At 39.9% G+C, this 18,604-nt stretch overlaps 2 protein-coding genes across 3 annotated transcripts; both read left to right on the top strand.

Moving 5' to 3' along the window:
- Positions 1 to 334: 334 nt before the first annotated feature.
- Positions 335 to 9,356, top strand: LOC108890481 (kelch-like protein 12). 2 transcript variants are annotated; one of them, XM_018687349.2, is made up of 12 exons: positions 335 to 874; positions 1,760 to 1,986; positions 2,253 to 2,406; positions 3,492 to 3,709; positions 5,265 to 5,414; positions 5,523 to 5,637; positions 5,724 to 5,830; positions 5,917 to 6,112; positions 6,217 to 6,375; positions 6,726 to 6,824; positions 6,911 to 7,097; positions 8,127 to 9,356. In XM_018687349.2, the coding sequence occupies exons 1-12, from the start codon at positions 817 to 819 to the stop codon at positions 8,251 to 8,253; spliced, it is 1,797 nt and encodes a 598-aa protein (XP_018542865.1). In that variant the 5' UTR covers positions 335 to 816; the 3' UTR covers positions 8,254 to 9,356. The 2 variants fall into 2 exon arrangements, with proteins under 2 accessions (XP_018542865.1, XP_018542866.1); XM_018687350.2 differs by having other exon boundaries at positions 336 to 662.
- Positions 9,357 to 10,258: 902 nt separating this feature from the next.
- tuba5 (tubulin alpha 5) lies at positions 10,259 to 14,901 on the top strand. Its single transcript, XM_018687387.2, has 5 exons — positions 10,259 to 10,585; positions 11,672 to 11,897; positions 12,304 to 12,452; positions 13,415 to 14,095; positions 14,171 to 14,901. Exons 1-5 carry the CDS (start codon positions 10,583 to 10,585, stop codon positions 14,468 to 14,470), a joined length of 1,359 nt encoding a protein of 452 aa, XP_018542903.1. The 5' UTR covers positions 10,259 to 10,582; the 3' UTR covers positions 14,471 to 14,901.
- Positions 14,902 to 18,604: the final 3,703 nt, after the last annotated feature.

Here is an 18,604-nt window from a genome sequence, read left to right as displayed (position 1 = left end):
AAATTACAGTAGGTCATATATATATATATATATATATATATATATATATATATATATATATATATATATATATATTGGTTTTATTGTAATTACTATAATTAACTATAATTTATCAATATTAGAAATGTTTTTTCTAATATAATAAATAATAATAATAATAATAATATAATAATAAATTTGGTGTCAAATTCTGAACTACTGGGGCCAGCTGATTTATATATATATGTACATATGATATATGTCAAGTGTAAATGATCCCACTTTACGTCTGAATATAAATACTGTTATTATTTTATTTTTTTACGCGTCCCGATCCGGGAGCGCGCACGTACAGTCACGTAATGTGTTGTGTTTACGTCCAAACCGTGGACTCAAGTGCTGCTGCTGTGACCTGCTGCAGTTTAGTTCACGAAATATTCTGGCTGGTTTAAACTCGTAGCGGGGGTTAATATGAAATTATTTTGAAACCGCAGACATATGTGTCCTCGGGGAGGCCGCGCACGGAGTGACCTAGCAAAGGTCATCATGGATTAGCCGTTAGCCGAGTGTGGTTTCTGACTGACAGCAAGAACTGGGACAAGGGACTTTGGTGCTACTAACGTTAGCTAGCAGCTAAAGCAACTTAGCCTAGACGTTTTTCATCAGCTTTACTGCTGCGACAGGTATTATGCAAATTCATGACAAGTCCTTCTGTGTGTGTCGCTTCATGTGTTGTCTTCCTCCGGCTATCAGCTCAGTTTATATGGCTGTGTTTTCGTAGTTGTTGTTGTGTAGCGTTGGCGTTAGCCCTCAGCTGTCGTTGGCTGCTGCTAGCTAATGTGTAGCTATAGTTATTGCCTCCCAGTGGTGGAAAAAGTATTCAGATCTTTTAACGGTAAGTTGCATTAGCAATACTAACGTTTTAATGCAAAAAATACTGCATTAAAAGTAATAGTCCTACACTCAAATTGCAACGGAGGAAATACTTCAGTATCATCACAGGAGACATGAACATTTCAGTCTGTTAAATTGTTGATTTTCCTGCTAAAGGTATTTTTAATATTTTAATATTGTGGAGATCTAAGTGTTGCTATAATGTGGCGTATTTTCAAACTAAAGCATAATATTATTATCAGTCTATGGTATGTTTTGTATGGGAAATCATATGCTGTTAACTACAGCTAATGGAATAAATTTGTATAAAGGATAATATTTCTATTTGAAATACATTGGTAATCTCACAAATTTAACATGCAGAAGTTAAATATCATCAGCTTAGTACTGAAGTACTGCACTTAGATATTATATAGAACATAAACAAATAGTCAATTAATTGATCACACAATCAATTAATTGACTACTTGAATAATTTGCAACTAGTCTGATAATTAATTAATTTATGTCCATGTTTAAACAAAAAATGCCAAAGTTTTCATGGCTGCAGCTTCTCCAATGTGACGATTTGTCACTGTTTTCCACTCATATGTTAAAGTTATTATGATATATTTGAGTTTTGGACTATTGATCATATGCATAACGGTATTTGAAGACATCACCTTGGGCTTCTGGGAAATTAATATCTTTATTTTTCACTATTTTCCTATGTTTTCCAGAAGAAACTGTTTCGATTAGTTGATCAACAGATTAACCGATAGTGAAAATGTATAATGTTCTGCTACTTTTCATCTATATTTTTTAAGATTTATAAATTATTACACAAGTAGCAGGGTTGTTATACTCACTGTATAAAGATTTTTAACAGGTTGTCTGTGTATTTTAGATTCCTTGAGTAGTTTGAGATCCTTGAGAGATTCTCAAAGCAGCATGGCTCCCAAAGACATCATGACCAATTCCCATGCCAAATCCATCCTCAATGCAATGAACTCACTTCGCAAGAGTAACACACTCTGCGATATCACTCTGAGGGTGGAGAACACAGATTTTCCAGCTCACCGGATTGTGTTGGCGGCCTGCAGTGACTACTTTTGTGCCATGTTCACCAGTGAGGTAACACTAAAGATCTTTATTTGTTGAGTTCTCCATGCTAAAAAAGAAATACATCACATTCATAGCCTCTACTGTACAAAACTTGATAGAATTAAAGAATATAATTTGTATTCTCAGCCTACCCTATTCATTCTATTCTCTCTTTTTTGCTTTATCAGAGTCTCTAAGCAGTGTTACTTTACCAATACTTGATGCTCATAAGTAAAACCTTAATTGTATGTTTCCTGTCATTACACCTTATTGACTCTGTTGTTGTGGCTCTGCAGCTTGCGGAGAAGGGGAAATCTTTTGTCGACATTCAGGGGCTCACTGCATCGACTATGGAGATCCTGTTGGACTTTGTCTACACAGAGACCGTGTTAGTCACAGTGGAGAATGTACAAGAGCTGCTCCCAGCAGCGTGCCTGCTGCAGCTTAAAGGTAGGTTTGCCTGTTGTACTGTAATTTGAAAAATAAGTGCTTAAGCTAGTTGATATCGCTGTGAGAACCACTACAGGGTTTCAGCTGGTATTAAAAGTCTTAAAAAGGGTTGAATTCAATTCCTCAAAGAAGGCCTTAGAAGGCATTAAAGGCCTCACATTAAATGTATATTTTCTCTTAAAAAAGAAAAAAAGACATTGGCAGTAATGTTAGTTTTGACACGTTATCATATGTGATTGCAGGCCTTACACACCTATAAACTAAAAATGTGATTGCTGGACTGAGGATTGTGTCCATTTTCAGCATCATCTGACCTGTAGCAAAACCTGTCACCGCTGTTAGCCAAAATAGGTACAGAAAATACTGACAGAAATGTGACACTAGTATAAATAATTCTCTCATCTCTACTAGTTTTCATACTGTCGGTGTGATCATGAAACAGGTTGTGTGTAGGTAGGTAGTTTTATTTCAGTGTGCCATACACCAAAAAGGTGCCCAGCCCACAAGACGCTATAAACATAACAAGCAAGAGCAAATAAAGATAAGATCGTTGTAACATGATGAGAGTGAAGAACAAATATAATACCGGTCCTCACACGTCACTCCGTGTCAAACCAGATATGAGCACAATCCTGCTCTTCGGACATCACAGCTATTAAACATAATATCTGAGGAATGAACTGTACTTCTGACGCATCAAACATAAAGCGCCCTCCTACACTGTCGATAGACATCAGATACTGAAGTTTACATTGGTGTATTTGATTTTCAACCTCTTCCAGATCACACACTTTACACTTACACTCCTCTGGAGTTGAATGGAGGTGTTAAGTTTCCACTGTCAGAGGCAAGATGCCACGTCCCAGCTGGGCACAGACACGGTTTATGAATACACTTAACCAGACTGTAGGTTCTCACATGTTCTGATGGTAAATGTAATTCTATGTGGTATTAAAAAGATCTTTAAAAGCCTTAAATTTAATTCGCTGAACCCTGCAGAAACCCTGAGGCATGCCGTGGCACAATACATTTGATTTGAACGATACATGTGTGTGAATATTCAGATGTACCTTTGTTTTCCTCAGGAGTGAAAAGAGCGTGTTGTGATTTTTTGGAGAGTCAGCTCGATCCCTCCAACTGCCTGGGTATTCGAGACTTTGCCGAAACTCACAATTGCCTCGACCTGATGCAGGCTGCTGAGCTTTTCTCCCAGAAGCACTTCTCCGAGGTGGTTCAGCACGAGGAGTTCATGCTGCTCAGCCAGACAGAGGTGGAGAAGCTTATAAAATGTGATGAAATCCAGGTAGGAAAACTAGACTTTCTGAGCTTTTCGAACATTTGGTGTCAAGTGTGTTGTGGAGGTTGCTTGGTGTGTTGTCGCTGAATATTATCAGTAGATGATATGATGGGGTTGCTGCAGGAGGAGTAGGGTTTGTGTAGTTGAATATGTAAGTTTAGTCTGCCTGACTCATTGATTCTTTATCTGACGGAGGTTGGTGAAGTCAGAATCTATGGCCCAGACTATGGCTCTTAATTATCAGTAGCCTTATTGTGCTGTGTGCTCATAAATACATGGCGCTCTCTGCGATTCTGAGGTAGCAAACAGTTTTGTAATTGTGCCTTTTTCTCTCAGTCAGTTTAATCTTAGATTTATAATAATTACTACACTATGTGATATAGATAATAAATAATGTACTTCTGTAGTAAGAAGATTATAGACACACTGTTACCTGCAGTATTCCTGTAATTTTCCTTTAATATTTCTATGATCATTTAGTAGCATCAGTGCTGCTGAAAATACAGCCCAGACCAATCTACCTTTATAACAAATATTGCAAGGGGAGACATGACTACAGACATAGCTTGTACTTGTATTATTTTGGTAGAATTTAAACCAACAAAATTATGGTGTGGTTTGAAAAATAAGCATTATTAAAATGCTTAATGTCCACATCCACTAAAATAATAGGCATACACAAAAATATCTATATAGCCTAATAGCAGTTCTGTTAAATCAAAACAAAAATGGCATATTATAATATTAAGAATGAGGCACCAGGGTGCTCCCATTGGGCCTCCCCTCTTGTTAAAAAACAGCAAATCACCTAATGAATACTATGGAGAACTACATTTGTTACTGGAAATACCTGAAACCAGTCTGTAATTAAGACACATCCACTCTCCAGTACATTCAGGAGAACCCGGGTGGGCGGCCATCTTGTTCGACTTGAGCTACACCTGTGTATATACCTGCTGTAACTGTAATAGTTAAAATCAGCGTAAAATGCTGTGATTTGAGCTCGACTTTCACAGCTTTCATATTGTCTTTCAAACACCTGAATGCAAAAAGAGAAAAGCAAGTACCAACCTGCTGTAATCTCAGTCAGTGTGTCCCCCTCCAGTTCCCACTCTGGTGTGCAGATCAGGCTGACAATGAAATTGCAGAGAAGAAAACCTGATTTAAGTCTACCTTTGCGCTCAGGAAATTCCTCTTCCCGACCGCATGCCTTGCTTTGTGAAAACACAGTTATTATCGCACGATGATTTATAGATCATCAATTCACTCAAATGGCTCTTCCTGTCATTTTTGTTGTTTTTAAAAAAATAAAGACTAGACCATACATGTAAATCGCAGACACACATAATTTACCCTCTGTAAAACCATTCTCTTTAGGGTGAGAATTTATGGTTTGTTTTACCTTCAGCAGACTGCACAGTCCTACTTTTACGCATTGTGTCTCTGAAGCATTAATACATATCAGTAGCCGTCAGCTAATTGTTAAATTATCATGTTTATTTATGTCTTTAATGCAGCTGTAATTATTCTCGCTGTATTTATGCTGTGTGTGCGTGTGTAGGTGGACTCGGAGGAGCCGGTATTCGAAGCCGTGTTAAACTGGGTCAAACACAACCGTAAAGAGCGGGAGCCCTATCTGCCAGACATGCTCGAGTTCGTTCGAATGCCGCTGCTGACTCCGCGCTACATTACAGATGTCATTGATGCTGAGGTGAGCAGGTTGTTGTGTAATCACACGCCAAGCTTCCAGTGAAGGTATACCTGTTGACGCATTTATTACCTTTGCCATCATAATTAAGCAAGTTTTGACACGTTTTAGCCCCTCATTCGGTGTAGCCTGCCGTGTCGAGACCTCGTCGACGAGGCCAAGAAATTCCACTTAAGACCAGAGCTGAGGAGTGAGATGCAGGGCCCGCGCACACAAGCCAGATTAGGTAGGAATCCTGCTCTTGACTGAGATTTAGCCCTATGGTTGTCCACACTGTCGTTGATAAGAGAAGTGATTTGTGGGTGTTTTCAGGTGCCAAAGAAGTCCTGTTGGTTATCGGTGGGTTTGGCAGCCAACAATCACCAATAGACGTAGTAGAGAAATATGATCCCAAAACACAAGAATGGAGCTTCCTTCCTGTAAGTACTGAACACATGAGAGAGAGCTGCGTGATTCTTATCATCTCAGTGGATTTCGCTGATACAGACAGATTTTTCTCAAACAGAACATCGCGCGGAAAAGGCGTTACGTCGCCACGGTGTCCCTCCACGATCGAGTTTACGTGATCGGGGGCTACGACGGGCGGTCGAGGCTCAGCTCCGTGGAGTGCTTGGACTACACGGCGGATGAGGACGGCGTTTGGTACACCGTCGCCACCATGAACGTGCGCCGCGGCCTCGCAGGGGCCACGACACTGGGAGGTGAGGGAGGGAGTCTCTGTGCCAGACGACTCACATCCTCTCGGACGTTGTTTTTCTGTAAAATCCTGTGTGACTATTTTTCCTCTGTGTTTGGCTCTTTACAGACATGATCTATGTCGCTGGAGGTTTCGATGGCAGCCGGCGTCACACCAGCATGGAGCGATATGACCCAAACATTGACCAGTGGAGCATGCTGGGAGATATGCAGACAGCTAGAGAAGGAGCTGGGCTGGTGGTGGCCAGTGGACTCATATACTGTCTGGGTATGCAGAAAAAAATCTTGTCATAATAGGGATGCAAGAAACGATTATGTTTGCAGATTAGTAATCTGCAAGTAAATGTCTCAGCAGCTAATGATTATTCACTTTATTAATTAATCTGTCAGTTATTTTCTCACTTAATCAGTTAATCACTTTGTTTATTAAATGTTTTTCTGTCACATAAGAAAAACAGAAAATCCTAACAATAGAGCTAGAACTAGGGAATATTTGCTGGAAAAACAACTTAAACTATGAATTGACAGTTAAAATTGTTGCAGTTTACTTTTCTGTCAATCATCTAATCAATCTTTTCTTATCTCTAAACTTATCATATCCCTCCTATCTCCTCACAGGTGGATACGATGGTCTAAATATCCTGAATTCAGTGGAGCGGTATGACCCACACACAGGCCACTGGACAAGTGTTACACCCATGGCCACCAAGCGGTCAGGTGGGTGAGATAAGAGACCCGGAGTCGATATTACAGCCAGCTGTGTGTGAGATACTGTTTATCTGAGACTTTTATTCTGTCTTCAGGGGCTGGTGTGGCTCTACTCAACGACCACATCTATGTAGTGGGAGGCTTTGATGGTGTTTCACACCTCGACTCTGTTGAGGTCTACAACATCAGAACAGACTATTGGACCACCGTAGCCAGTATGACCACTCCTCGATGTTACGTAGGAGCAACTGTTCTCCGAGGACGACTCTACGCCATCGCTGGGTAAGAATGAATCGACTAGAAATGGGGGACAAAATCCACAGTCCTGGTGCTGTGCAAAACTGCATCCTGAAGTTTAGACAAAGCTAATATGAAGCTTCAGCAGTCTCAGTTTACCAAATCTAGTGTAGGTTTACTGATGCAGTTTGGTCCTGGCAGCACAGCTAACTGGACCTCCACCATGGTTCAGCTAGGAGACCCTGTCCATGGGAACTCAAGTAGGGGATTTCAGACTAAAAAAAGATTACGTTTGGAAAACACTTACTTGGCAAACTGAGACTGCAGCACCTGTCAGAATGACTGTAGTCTGGACAGACCAGTATAAAGAGGAGGAATGATTACAGCTGACTCTTTTAATGTACATATAGCATGCAAGCCTTATATTAAATGAACTTAAAAAAACCAAAAACAATCTATCCTTTAAATGAAGACTAGACTGATATTCATTACTTCAGTGCAGAATTATAAGAACAAAATAAAATATTCAGTGTAGACATGTTTAGATATAATGTGTGTATATCCCATCTGTTAATCTGTGTTCAGACCAACTTCAGCCCTGCACAGCCTCCTCACTCATTAAATGAGGCCAACGATTGGCATGCACACGTTCCTGGTAGATTACTTTGAAACACAAACGACATATTTCTACTGTTCACCTCACGACTCTCACATTAAAAGTTAAAATGATGCTGATAATTTTTCTGATTTTTTTCCAAGTCTTGCTTCAGTATTATAGATTGTTTTACAGTGTTACGATCCTTCAGAGTCATGAATCTGTTGATCTGACTGGACTTCTTGGACCGTGAAACAACACGCTTTCACCAACACAACCGCTCACCTTTTTTTTATGTGGGGGTGTTTTTGTTCTGTACAAATAATCATTAGCATGCAGCATGAAGTTTATCAACATGTAAACTTGCTGGAGGCCCTAAGAGAACAACTGAAGCAGATAATTCTCAGGTTACAGTGTGAAGCAGTGTTGAGTGTTGTGGTTCAAACTCTCAGTTCCTCTTTGCTTGTATCTTTCTTTAGATATGATGGGAACTCACTTCTCAGCAGTATTGAATGTTACGACCCGGTCATTGACTCCTGGGAAGTTGTCACCTCGATGGCGACGCAGCGGTGCGACGCAGGTGTCTGCGTTCTACGAGAAAAGTGAACTTTGCCAAGAGGAAAAAGCAGGCGGGAGGACAGGCAGCTAGACTTTGCTAAAATGCCACTACAACAGAGCCACAAAGGGAGATGTTTGTTTGCCAATATACAAATAGATTCTCCCCATCTCTCTCTTAAAAAAAAAAAAAAAAAGTGCAGCAGATTGGGCTGCCACCTCCAGTGGATGGTTAACCCTTTGCCACTTGGACCGTGCAACAGAGATTCAGCTTCGCCGTGGTCGACTTCACCTCAAAAGAGGCCTCCGAGGAGCCCATCACCACTTGCATGACTCTCGTCCGTCGGTGGTTCTTGTTGCTGTCGTTACCTGTGAGATTATTTTTTCAGTTTGTCTTCAAAGTGCAATATATTTCTACTCATCGTAAGAAAACATAAGAAGTTGGAGCACAGTTAAGACTCCAGTTGCTGCTATTTGCCTTATGACTTTGGCCTACATTCATGTTGCCTCCCATTTGACTTTGATGATAGTTACAGTACATTGGCTTATTATCGAGTGTACTCATTTGGCATTTGCAAGGTCATTAATGGGTCAATAATGCAACCCCCCTTTTTTTTGTAATTCTTCCTGTACACAGTGCTTTTAGATTCAAATCACTTTATTACAGAAGGTTTATTACTTACTGTTGCTTTCAGAATATATATTTAGAGATTAATATTGTTTTAGAAAATGACTGAATTGTACCAGTTGATTTATTTTGTCCCTTTATTTGGCAAAATTTAAAAATCACAATAAGTATGAGGTGCATGTGATTTGTTTTGTTCTCCTCACTGTCGTCTCAGAAGTGAATAAACACACTGAGAACTGACACGTTTTATCTGTGGTACATCAACACCTGTGAAGTGATGCAGCGAGACTAAATGTTGTGTTCTCGCCTCACACGTTGTCAACTGAGTCAACAGCGTCTCCTGTAACAAAACTCATTGAGTCAAGAGTGAGGAACCACATGCATCCATTTTATCACTTTACAACTTAATGTGTCCATTTTATCAAGAAGTGGTGAAAACTGAATGTCCGCATGACAAATGACTTTTGTCACTCTCCAAACTTGCCAATATGTTTATTTTAATAAAGGTAAGCATTTCATTTTGTGACAGCTGTATCCGGTCTGTGATTACTATTCCCCTTTCAAATACCTTTTTAGCCACGCTAGCTGCTGGAAATTTATGCTAACCATGTCAGTTGGTCAGTCCACAGTTCAGTTCAGTTCAGGATGAATCCTGAAGACTTTGGTGATCCCCTGACTTCCACAAGTTCCATAAGTCATTACTTCTTTCTACACTATGAGATGTCTTTAATTTCTAAAGTGGTTGGCAAACAGCGGCATATTTCTTTCAGACATGCACCTAGTTTAGAAAGTACTACAACATGAGTGTTATACATGAAAATATATGTAAAAGATCTGATGTTGCCCAGTGTGAGGATACAGGCCCCAAAGCAGGAAAGAATTTTTAAATGCAGTTTTCAGTAAGCCATAGCTCAGCGAATTTTGAAATAAGAATAGAAATTTGTGCAGCTGATCTTTGCTTTTTCTTCTTCCTCTCTTATGACCCCTCAGGATTATCTTGTGACCCTTTTGAGGGACCTGGGCCCTAGGTTGATGACTACTGGATTAAAGTATCTGTACATGAACTAGTACAAAGTAGCTCAACCAACTGCAGCAGTAAAATGCAATTTACAAATTTATGCCATCAGTATTAATAATCTAATAAAGTGGTAGGTAATATATCAGTCACACAGGCGAGTAATAAATTTAGCTAATAATTCATCCGTAATTTTAGAAAAGCTACTGCTACTAATTCTACTTTAGTAGGTTTCTAGATGGAAGACTTAACCTGTATGGAGGAGTTTAAATTGAATGTCTGAAGAAAGTTTGAACAGATGTTGGACAGTTGTGAAAAAACTGGTGAGACAGAATATGCTGAAGTAAGTCTGGTGGAAAAATGAAAATAACTCTGTGAAAAATGAGAAATTAACCTGCATGCCAGTAACAACAGGCAAAAAAAAGTGACTGAAACAACACATAGAGGGAGAGCTGGCTTCATGTGGGGGAAAAGTCATCATCCCTCCTTCCCTCCTTCCGTCGACCTACACCCTCCTCAGTTGTCTGCAGCCTGAATAAGCACCGTCTCTGTCAGACAGAGGCACTGGTGAGCTCGTCTGCAGGTATAAAGAGCAGCGCTGTGCTGGTGGAGACGCTGTACTCGTCCTGGGACGCTGCACAGGATTCACACGGATCTGTCTGGAGCCTTGCTGCTGACACACGATTTACTAACATTATCCTGCACCAAAATCAACTACTTACATCATCTGGAGCGACATGGTAAGATAATTATCATTTATTAGAAATGTGGAAACTTCATCTTGGGAAAGTTTCAAGTGTTTGCATCTTTGTTTTTTTAATCTCCACTTTGTTGACTGTACTCAAAACTCTGCACTGAATATATCTGAGATTAAAGACGCTGCTGGTTGTGTTAATGTGCATGTCTTTTGGAGGCCATAATAATATTTTAATAGGCTAACAGAGCAGAGTAAAGAGTAATTACTTGTTTTATGAGTTTATAATCACTGACAGGCTGTTTGTTGCAGAAAGCCAGCAAGTGGAGCTCAAAGCTTTATCCTAATCTTCAGAATAAATCTGTCTCGTAGCCTATTTTTTTGTGAATATTTAAGTTTTTATAAGTCTTCATAATCCAAATCTTAACCTCTCCCATGTCTTTCAACTGTCACTCAACAGCAAAAAATCATCTTAGGGGATGTTCTCCCTCCAAGGAAAACAAAAGCTGAAATTCTCAACATGTTGAAACATGACTGCTGGAAGCAGTTTGGAAAATGCAACAGTAAAGTGTTGAAATAAGCCTGTCCTGTTTTTGACATTGTTTATACTTAATTAGAGAAGCAGTGCACAAATACAGTGAACAGTGCAGTGTATCATCAGACAAGTTTGCATTGCTGACTGAGCTGAGGTGTATGGAAGATTTTTTAAAAAGGCCATAATAATTGTTGTGTTGTAGAGGAGTGCTCTTTTAAATTTAATAGTATTTAAATTTCGTCATTATAGTTCAGTAGGCAGTAATTAAATGTCACCAGCAGGAGTAAATTGCTTCTCAGATTCACATTCTTGTGGCCTTTCTTTGTTTCCGTAGCTTTGCATCTTTTTCTGGAATAACTTCCTCTACATCCTCAACCTTTATTTTGAAAAGCAGTTTAAAATTCAAGATGTAATGTGAAGATCCTAAGTAATTAGACATTATTTATGAATTGCAGGAATATGCTGTAAAGAAGCTTCTTGTTCATCTTACCCTTGTAAAACAAGCTGTTTTTGTGAGTCCAAAACTACCAGAGAGGTTGTTGAGAACTTTGTGACAAGCATCTTTACTTTTATTTTGTTTTTTTTTTTCTTGCACAGAGAGAGTGCATCTCCATCCACGTGGGCCAGGCAGGTGTCCAGACAGGAAACGCCTGCTGGGAGCTCTTCTGTCTCGAGCACGGCGTTGGTCCTGATGGCGTCTTCCTGGACAGTCCCGCAGAACCAAACTCCCGCGAAGATCCGTTCAACACTTTCTTCAACACTGGTAGCTCTGGGCGCCACGTTCCTCGAGCGATATACGTAGACCTGGAGCCCACGGTGGTTGGTGAGTAATCCTGAATGTGTATTTATTTTTACTCTACTTATCTCTGTTCTTTATGACCGTTCCCGACGTCCTATTACGTGTGGTCGCCTGCGTCCAGTGTGAGTGCATCTCCATCCTCGTGGGTCATGCAGGCGACTGCTGATGGGAACACTGGTATCCAAGCAACAGGTGCAGCAGTGGGTCCTTTACCTATTATTCAATTCTGGCTAACATTTACAGAGGTGTATTATGTAAATAACAAGTTTGCACTGAATTGATTTTAGCCAGATAATCACCCTTTTTCCAATATGTCCCTTTACGCTTTGCAGCTTGCAGCTACAGACATTTGTATCTGCTCTGGTCTGTCAAGTTGACCCAAACTGCAGTTGATCTTATTGACTTCTCTGAATCAAATCTTTTGTTTTAGATGAGGTGAGGGTTGGAAAGTACAAAGAGCTCTTCCACCCTGAGCAGCTCATCTCTGGAAAGGAGGACGCAGCCAACAACTACGCTCGTGGCCATTACACAGTCGGGAAAGAAATAATTGATGGAGTCATGGAACGTGTTCGTAAAATGGTCTGTGTTAGTACCAAGTTTCTGTTGATGTTTTTCAAACAAAAAAACAACAACAACAAATTTCCAGAAGGAGCAATGAAGAAAAGCATGGTCATTGTAATAATGACATTTTTCTGGTCTTGTTTGTTTTTAAATTTAGAAGTTTTGATAAAGATAATTTAATTTGCATGAGCCCAAAGTTCATACATCAGCTAACACAATAACTCTCTGCACTACATTTGTATTAAAGGAGTGATAACAATAACATTGGCCACTAGGGGGCAGTGGAAAAAGGTTGTGAATACAGCACTGACACATCATCACTTCATTTTATCATTTAGAACCAACAGTTGCTTTTTTACATCCAGCAGTTAATTAATTTCTGTTCTGGCCACCTGATGAATTTTGAATTTAAGTCCAATATTGACTTTCGTGTAGTGGTGAGCAGGTCATATATAAGGGGTTTCGAGCTTTTTTTTTTTTTAATTAAAAACATAAAAAAATATGTCTGTGTAGGTTCTCAGTCATCCTGCTCATAGTAGTCTTAAGTGTTAGGGTTGAAGGAAACTGGACTGTTTTCAGTTTTCTTGAAGACGTTTCACCTCTCATCCGAAAGGCTCCATCAGTTCTACACCCTGAGCCAAAGGGGAGTCACACCTTGGCTCATGTGACCCTAATGAATCACATGATGACGGGGTGGGTCAAAAACCCTGAGGGCTACCTTCAAGGTGACAACCCCACCAAGAGTTGAATACCTGGGCCCTCCAGCTAACTTTTGAACTGATGAAGCCATTCGGATGAGAGGTGAAAACTAAAGTGCCGTTGCCTTCAACTCTAGCGCTTAAGAGCAATGAGTGAACCAAACCAGCAAAGTTCTGGCTGAACAACTAATCAATGAGCTGATACTTTATATAAAGGTCATGTAAAGTTGAGGGAAGCTGCAAATTGAGCTGATAATTCTCTCCTTGTGTCCTCCTCATCAGACGGACCAGTGCACAGGCCTGCAGGGGTTCCTCGTCTTTCACAGCTTTGGAGGTGGCACCGGCTCCGGCTTCACCTCTCTGCTGATGGAGCGTCTGTCTGTCGACTACGGCAAGAAGTCCAAGCTGGAGTTTGCTGTTTACCCAGCTCCTCAGGTGTCCACCGCTGTGGTGGAGCCTTATAATGCCATCCTGACCACCCACACCACCTTGGAGCACTCCGACTGTGCCTTCATGGTGGACAACGAGGCCATCTACGACATATGTCACCGCAACATGGACATCGAGAGTCCTGGTTACATCAACCTCAACAGGTTGATCGGTCAGATTGTCTCCTCCATCACCGCCTCCCTTCGTTTCGACGGCGCCCTCAATGTCGACCTGATGGAGTTCCAGACCAACCTGGTGCCATTCCCACGCATCCACTTCCCCCTGGTTACTTACTCACCCATCATCTCTGCTGAGAAGGCGTACCACGAGCAGCTGACCGTGTCCGAGATCACGAGCGCCTGCTTCGAGCCGACCAATCAAATGGTCAAGTGTGATCCTCGGCACGGGAAGTACATGGCGTGCTGCATGCTGTACCGAGGCGACGTCGTCCCCAAGGATGTAAACGCTGCCATTGCAAATATAAAAACCAGACGTTCCATCCAGTTTGTTGACTGGTGCCCGACTGGTTTCAAGGTGAGTAACAACATGAAGATAAGAGGTAAAACTCTGAGTACTTTAGCTTTCTGATCATTGTATTTGTCTCAACAGGTTGGCATCAACTACCAGCCTCCAACTGCAGTTCCTGGTGGAGACCTAGCCAAAGTCCAGAGGGCCGTGTGCATGCTGAGCAACACCACCGCCATTGCGGAAGCCTGGTCTCGTCTCGACCACAAGTTCGATCTCATGTATGCCAAGCGAGCGTTCGTCCACTGGTACGTGGGTGAAGGCATGGAGGAGGGAGAGTTTGCCGAGGCCAGAGAGGACCTGGCCTGCCTGGAAAAGGATTACGAGGAGCTGGGTCAAATGAGCCCTGATTCTGAAAATGACGATGAGGGCCAGGAATACTGAGCCTGAGCTGTGATGGAGGCTGCACAGCAATGATTTTTTTATCTTCTGAGCTAGTGTTGATTGATGGTCTTTCTCGCTGCCTGGTGTTTGTATTGTCAGCTTTAGAAGAGGAAGAGTTGAACTGTGCTGTGAGATACCCTGTCTCTGCATATTCTGTGTGAAACTTAGAGACACAGCGGTCTAGTGGTCTCAGATGATACCACACAACCACCACATCTACATTACAAATCCAGTTGGGGAACTTTGTTGCATGCCACCCCTCTCTGTCTGTCTCTCTCTCTCTCTCTTCACACTTCCTGTTTGCCACTCTATTGTTTTATACCACTGAATAAAAGCAAACAAACCCAAGTGCCTTACGACAAATGTACAACCAAGCCAACAATAATTCTCTTAATAAAATAATGAGGTAAGATGAAATCCTCTAAATTGAAGGGTTAACTCTTGTGTTTTGTTTGCATTTACTTCCACATTGTTCGGGCTCATCTGTACCGTGATATTACTCATATTTATGGTCAACTAGAGAACTCTAAGTAGACTTATTTGAGATTTTAAAAGATTTAAAAAGAACATAATCACAAACATGAAACAAAAGAAAATCTACTGCTGGGGTTTTGAGACCTTAAGCAGAAGTAATGCATCATATTCTGTAGTTCAAAATCATGTATATAAGCAATCCTTCATAGGTCTCTATGTCAAGGTTTTATTGTGCTTTTCTTCAACATAACCCATTATAAAAACACCTGGGAGATGCATTATTAACTTTTTATAAGCATAAATACAACTCTCATACTTCCTCTACCAAGTTTAGTTTAGTTTATTTGACAGTGAGATGGAGGACCCCACACACATCGCACATACAGTAACTACTGTACATAATGTCAAGGATGAATCAGTACAGTCCAAGTCATTTATAGACTTGTTGACATCAAAAAGTGGTAGCCTAACATCAAATTTATACAAAGAATGTTTATTATCAACAATAAAATCAACAATAAAATAATTCCAATTCAATATATGCATTGATATGTATTTTGTATATCAGTCTGTGATGCTGTTGGGCTGTATTGTGTTATACAGACAGGTGTATATATTATTTTATAAACCCCATTTATATCCGTGAGAATAGGCTGAACAACTGACAAACTATTCTATCTAATGAAATACAGAACAAAACCACAAACTACATCCTCCAAAATCATCACAGGTGAATCAACACCTTTCTAAAACAAACCATCATGAAGGATTTATTGCAGGATGTTGTAGTAGTCTACATTGGCTGCCAGTGCTGCCTTTCACTTTCACTTTCTTTGCACATGCATATAATGCCATGAATAGTTTCTATTTATAGTTTATTGTTCGTTTGTTTCCAAGCATCTTGGAGAACTCACCACAGTTCCTCTGTGGATTCAGGCTGCCTCAGAGTCCTCTGTGTCCTGATGTAAGCTCAGACTGACTCCGTGATGATGCTGGGATCAGGGCTCTGTGGGGGTCAGACCATCTGTTGCAGGACTCCTTGTCTCTGAAGATAAATCTTTATGACTCTGGCTGTGTGTTGGGTCATTGTCCTGCAGCAGGGTGAATTTGGGGACAAATTAGACGCCTCTCTGATGACATTATGTGGTGGATAAGAGCCAACTTTAATATATATCTTAATATATATCTATTAAATTTATATATTTTTTACTCAACTGTGCACTCCCACCCCCGTCCGCACACACACACACACACACACACACACACACACACACACACACACACTTGTGAAACCAGGCCTGCTTGTACAAAACGTTGACGAGAAACATCCAATCAAACCGCACACACTGGCTATTCAAACAATGAGTCCCGGTAGCCGTGAAGGTGTCACCTGAACGTATTCATCCGCGCGAGTATAAACATAAGACTGTCTACAAAGAAGAGGACTGTTCTTCACGTTTAAGTTTATTATCTCTTAATGATGTTAGAAATTATCCTTATTAGATTCACTTAATCGTGTGAAGTGGAAAGGGTTAAGTCTCTCTCTAAGATTGTAGGCTGCAGCCTGTGGAGCAGACATCACAATAATCGCCTGTAGCCTCTTTCCTGCTTTAAATATGTAAATTTTTAGTGGTGGGAGAAGTACTCACAACTTTTACTTAAGTAAAAGTAACAATACCACAATGAGGAAATAACTCAGTTCCAAGTAAATGCTCTGCATTCAGAGTTGTAAGTAAAGTAAAAGTTAAAGAACTAAAGTGTCAGCATCAAATATACTCAAGGTATCAAAAGTGAAAATACTCACTATGCTGAGTAATGTGTAATATATTACTATATCATAATTACTGATGCATTTTACTGTTACAGCTGACAAAGATGGAGGTCATTTTAATTACTTTACATACTGCTGGGAAGCTTGTTAATTTATTCCTTGGCATGAATAGTCTTATTTTAATCTATAATAATACATCACTGATGATTATGTTTTGTATAATTAAAGTACCTTATATCAAACTAAATCAAAATAAATGTTAGTTACTTTCCACTACTTGTGTATTTATAAACCATATGACATTTGATTTTTTTTTGTTTACCATTCTAAACAAGCCCAATTCACCCTTTATGAAAACAGGTCTAATTCTTTTTTATGAATTAATCCATTTCAGACCTTGATACTGGCTGTAGAAAAACTGGTTACACGTTTTAGTCACTGGGGAAACCCCATCTCTCATCAGTTCAAAAGTAAATAAACACCATGCAGGCAGAACAAGGCTGGCTTAAACACCTAAGGTTACAATTTATATAAAGAAAATAACAGTCAGATGTATTGATAATGAAAATAGTTGTAGGTTGCAACCTTAAGGTACTTCTTGTTGAATTATACAACAATTGTGTATGTTAATTACATAACACACTTTCAATACATATCTCTTAATATCTCAATAAAAACTAAAGTAATGAAGGGCTTAAAACTTGATTCTGGCTCATGGTTCCTCTATAAAACCAGGGCCACAAGATGGGTGGAAGACCGAGCTTAGTCAATAATGTAATTCAGGGGTACACATTTCTGATTAATCAAAGTATGTGTAGACTCAGATGATATTCAGTAAACCTTCTGGGGTCCCTGGGCCCCTTGCAGGAGGGGTATAGATTTGCATTTTGAAGCTGAGAAGATTAAAATTTTTATATGACGTCTTTATATAAAATGCATGGCTGGATTAACCTCCCAGGTTGACCCCCAGAGCAAAAACATGTTGTTGGGCCCCTATATGGCAGTTTCATTACTTCCCCAGCTGCCAAGAAACCGACCAGCACTCTAAAGATGAAATGATATGTAGATTCACTGATTAGTCAAAAAGCTCTCCTCCTCTGTGCATTAATTACTTTACAAACAGAAAAATAAAGTAATTTGATAATAAATTGCAACAAATGAGGTTAACGTGAAAGAAAATAAAACTTGATTTTGACGCAGAAGCTGTTCTCAAGACCAGAGCCAGGAGACGGAGGAGCTGTCAGGGATGATACTGTGCTTTAGTGGTGCAAACAAATTTGTGATTAAGCCAATTACGTAGACACAAATTATATATTTCACTTTGTTTTGTGTTATTTCTTTGCAAAACATAAAATTATAATAGAAATGCATACATGCATATGCAAACACAGTTCTACCTATAGCACATGTACTCAGAAATACATGAAGTAAACAAAAGCTTGTGCAGGAGAGGCAGGAAGCTAAAAGTGTATACAAAGATGTCTCCTAAAAAGTCATTAAGACAAATAGAATTACATCAAATAAAACACACAGGTAGACACACTGAAGGGACATGTAGTAAACCTTTTGGAGCCCCTGCAGTTGCCTAACTAATCATCCAGACTTGCAGGATTTGCATTTTGAAGCTATGAAAAGATTAAAAATTAAAATGTGACAATATGGTGCCTATATATAAAATTGGGTGTGATTAAAAAATCAATCAGCAACTCATTTATTATATAATAACGCTGGCAAAAATGGAATCCACATTTAGCTCTAGCTGTTTATTTAGAAGTCGATTTAACGAGCAAACATTGTGTAAACTGATTAAACACACAGGCATTAATAAGAACTGTGTGGTGTCTAGTTTTTTGAGCGGACGTGCTCACTGCCTTGGAACATTCTCCTCA

Source organism: Lates calcarifer, linkage group LG6, assembly GCF_001640805.2.
Source record: "Lates calcarifer isolate ASB-BC8 linkage group LG6, TLL_Latcal_v3, whole genome shotgun sequence".
NCBI classification, from domain to species: Eukaryota; Metazoa; Chordata; class Actinopteri; family Centropomidae; genus Lates; species Lates calcarifer.
This window is presented reverse-complemented; position numbering and strand designations above follow the sequence as displayed.

Bases quoted from the DNA above. Each gene is read 5' to 3' on its own strand.
- tuba5 (XM_018687387.2), top strand. The intron at 11,898-12,303 runs GTGAGTAATCCT...CTTTTGTTTTAG, and splicing joins CCTGGAGCCCACGGTGGTTG to ATGAGGTGAGGGTTGGAAAG. The intron at 12,453-13,414 runs GTCTGTGTTAGT...CCTCCTCATCAG, and splicing joins TGGAACGTGTTCGTAAAATG to ACGGACCAGTGCACAGGCCT.
- LOC108890481 (XM_018687349.2), top strand. From the start codon at position 817: ATGTGTAGCTATAGTTATTGCCTCCCAGTGGTGGAAAAAGTATTCAGA. The intron at 5,638-5,723 runs GTAGGAATCCTG...GGGTGTTTTCAG, and splicing joins GCGCACACAAGCCAGATTAG to GTGCCAAAGAAGTCCTGTTG. The intron at 7,098-8,126 runs GTAAGAATGAAT...ATCTTTCTTTAG, and splicing joins CGACTCTACGCCATCGCTGG to ATATGATGGGAACTCACTTC.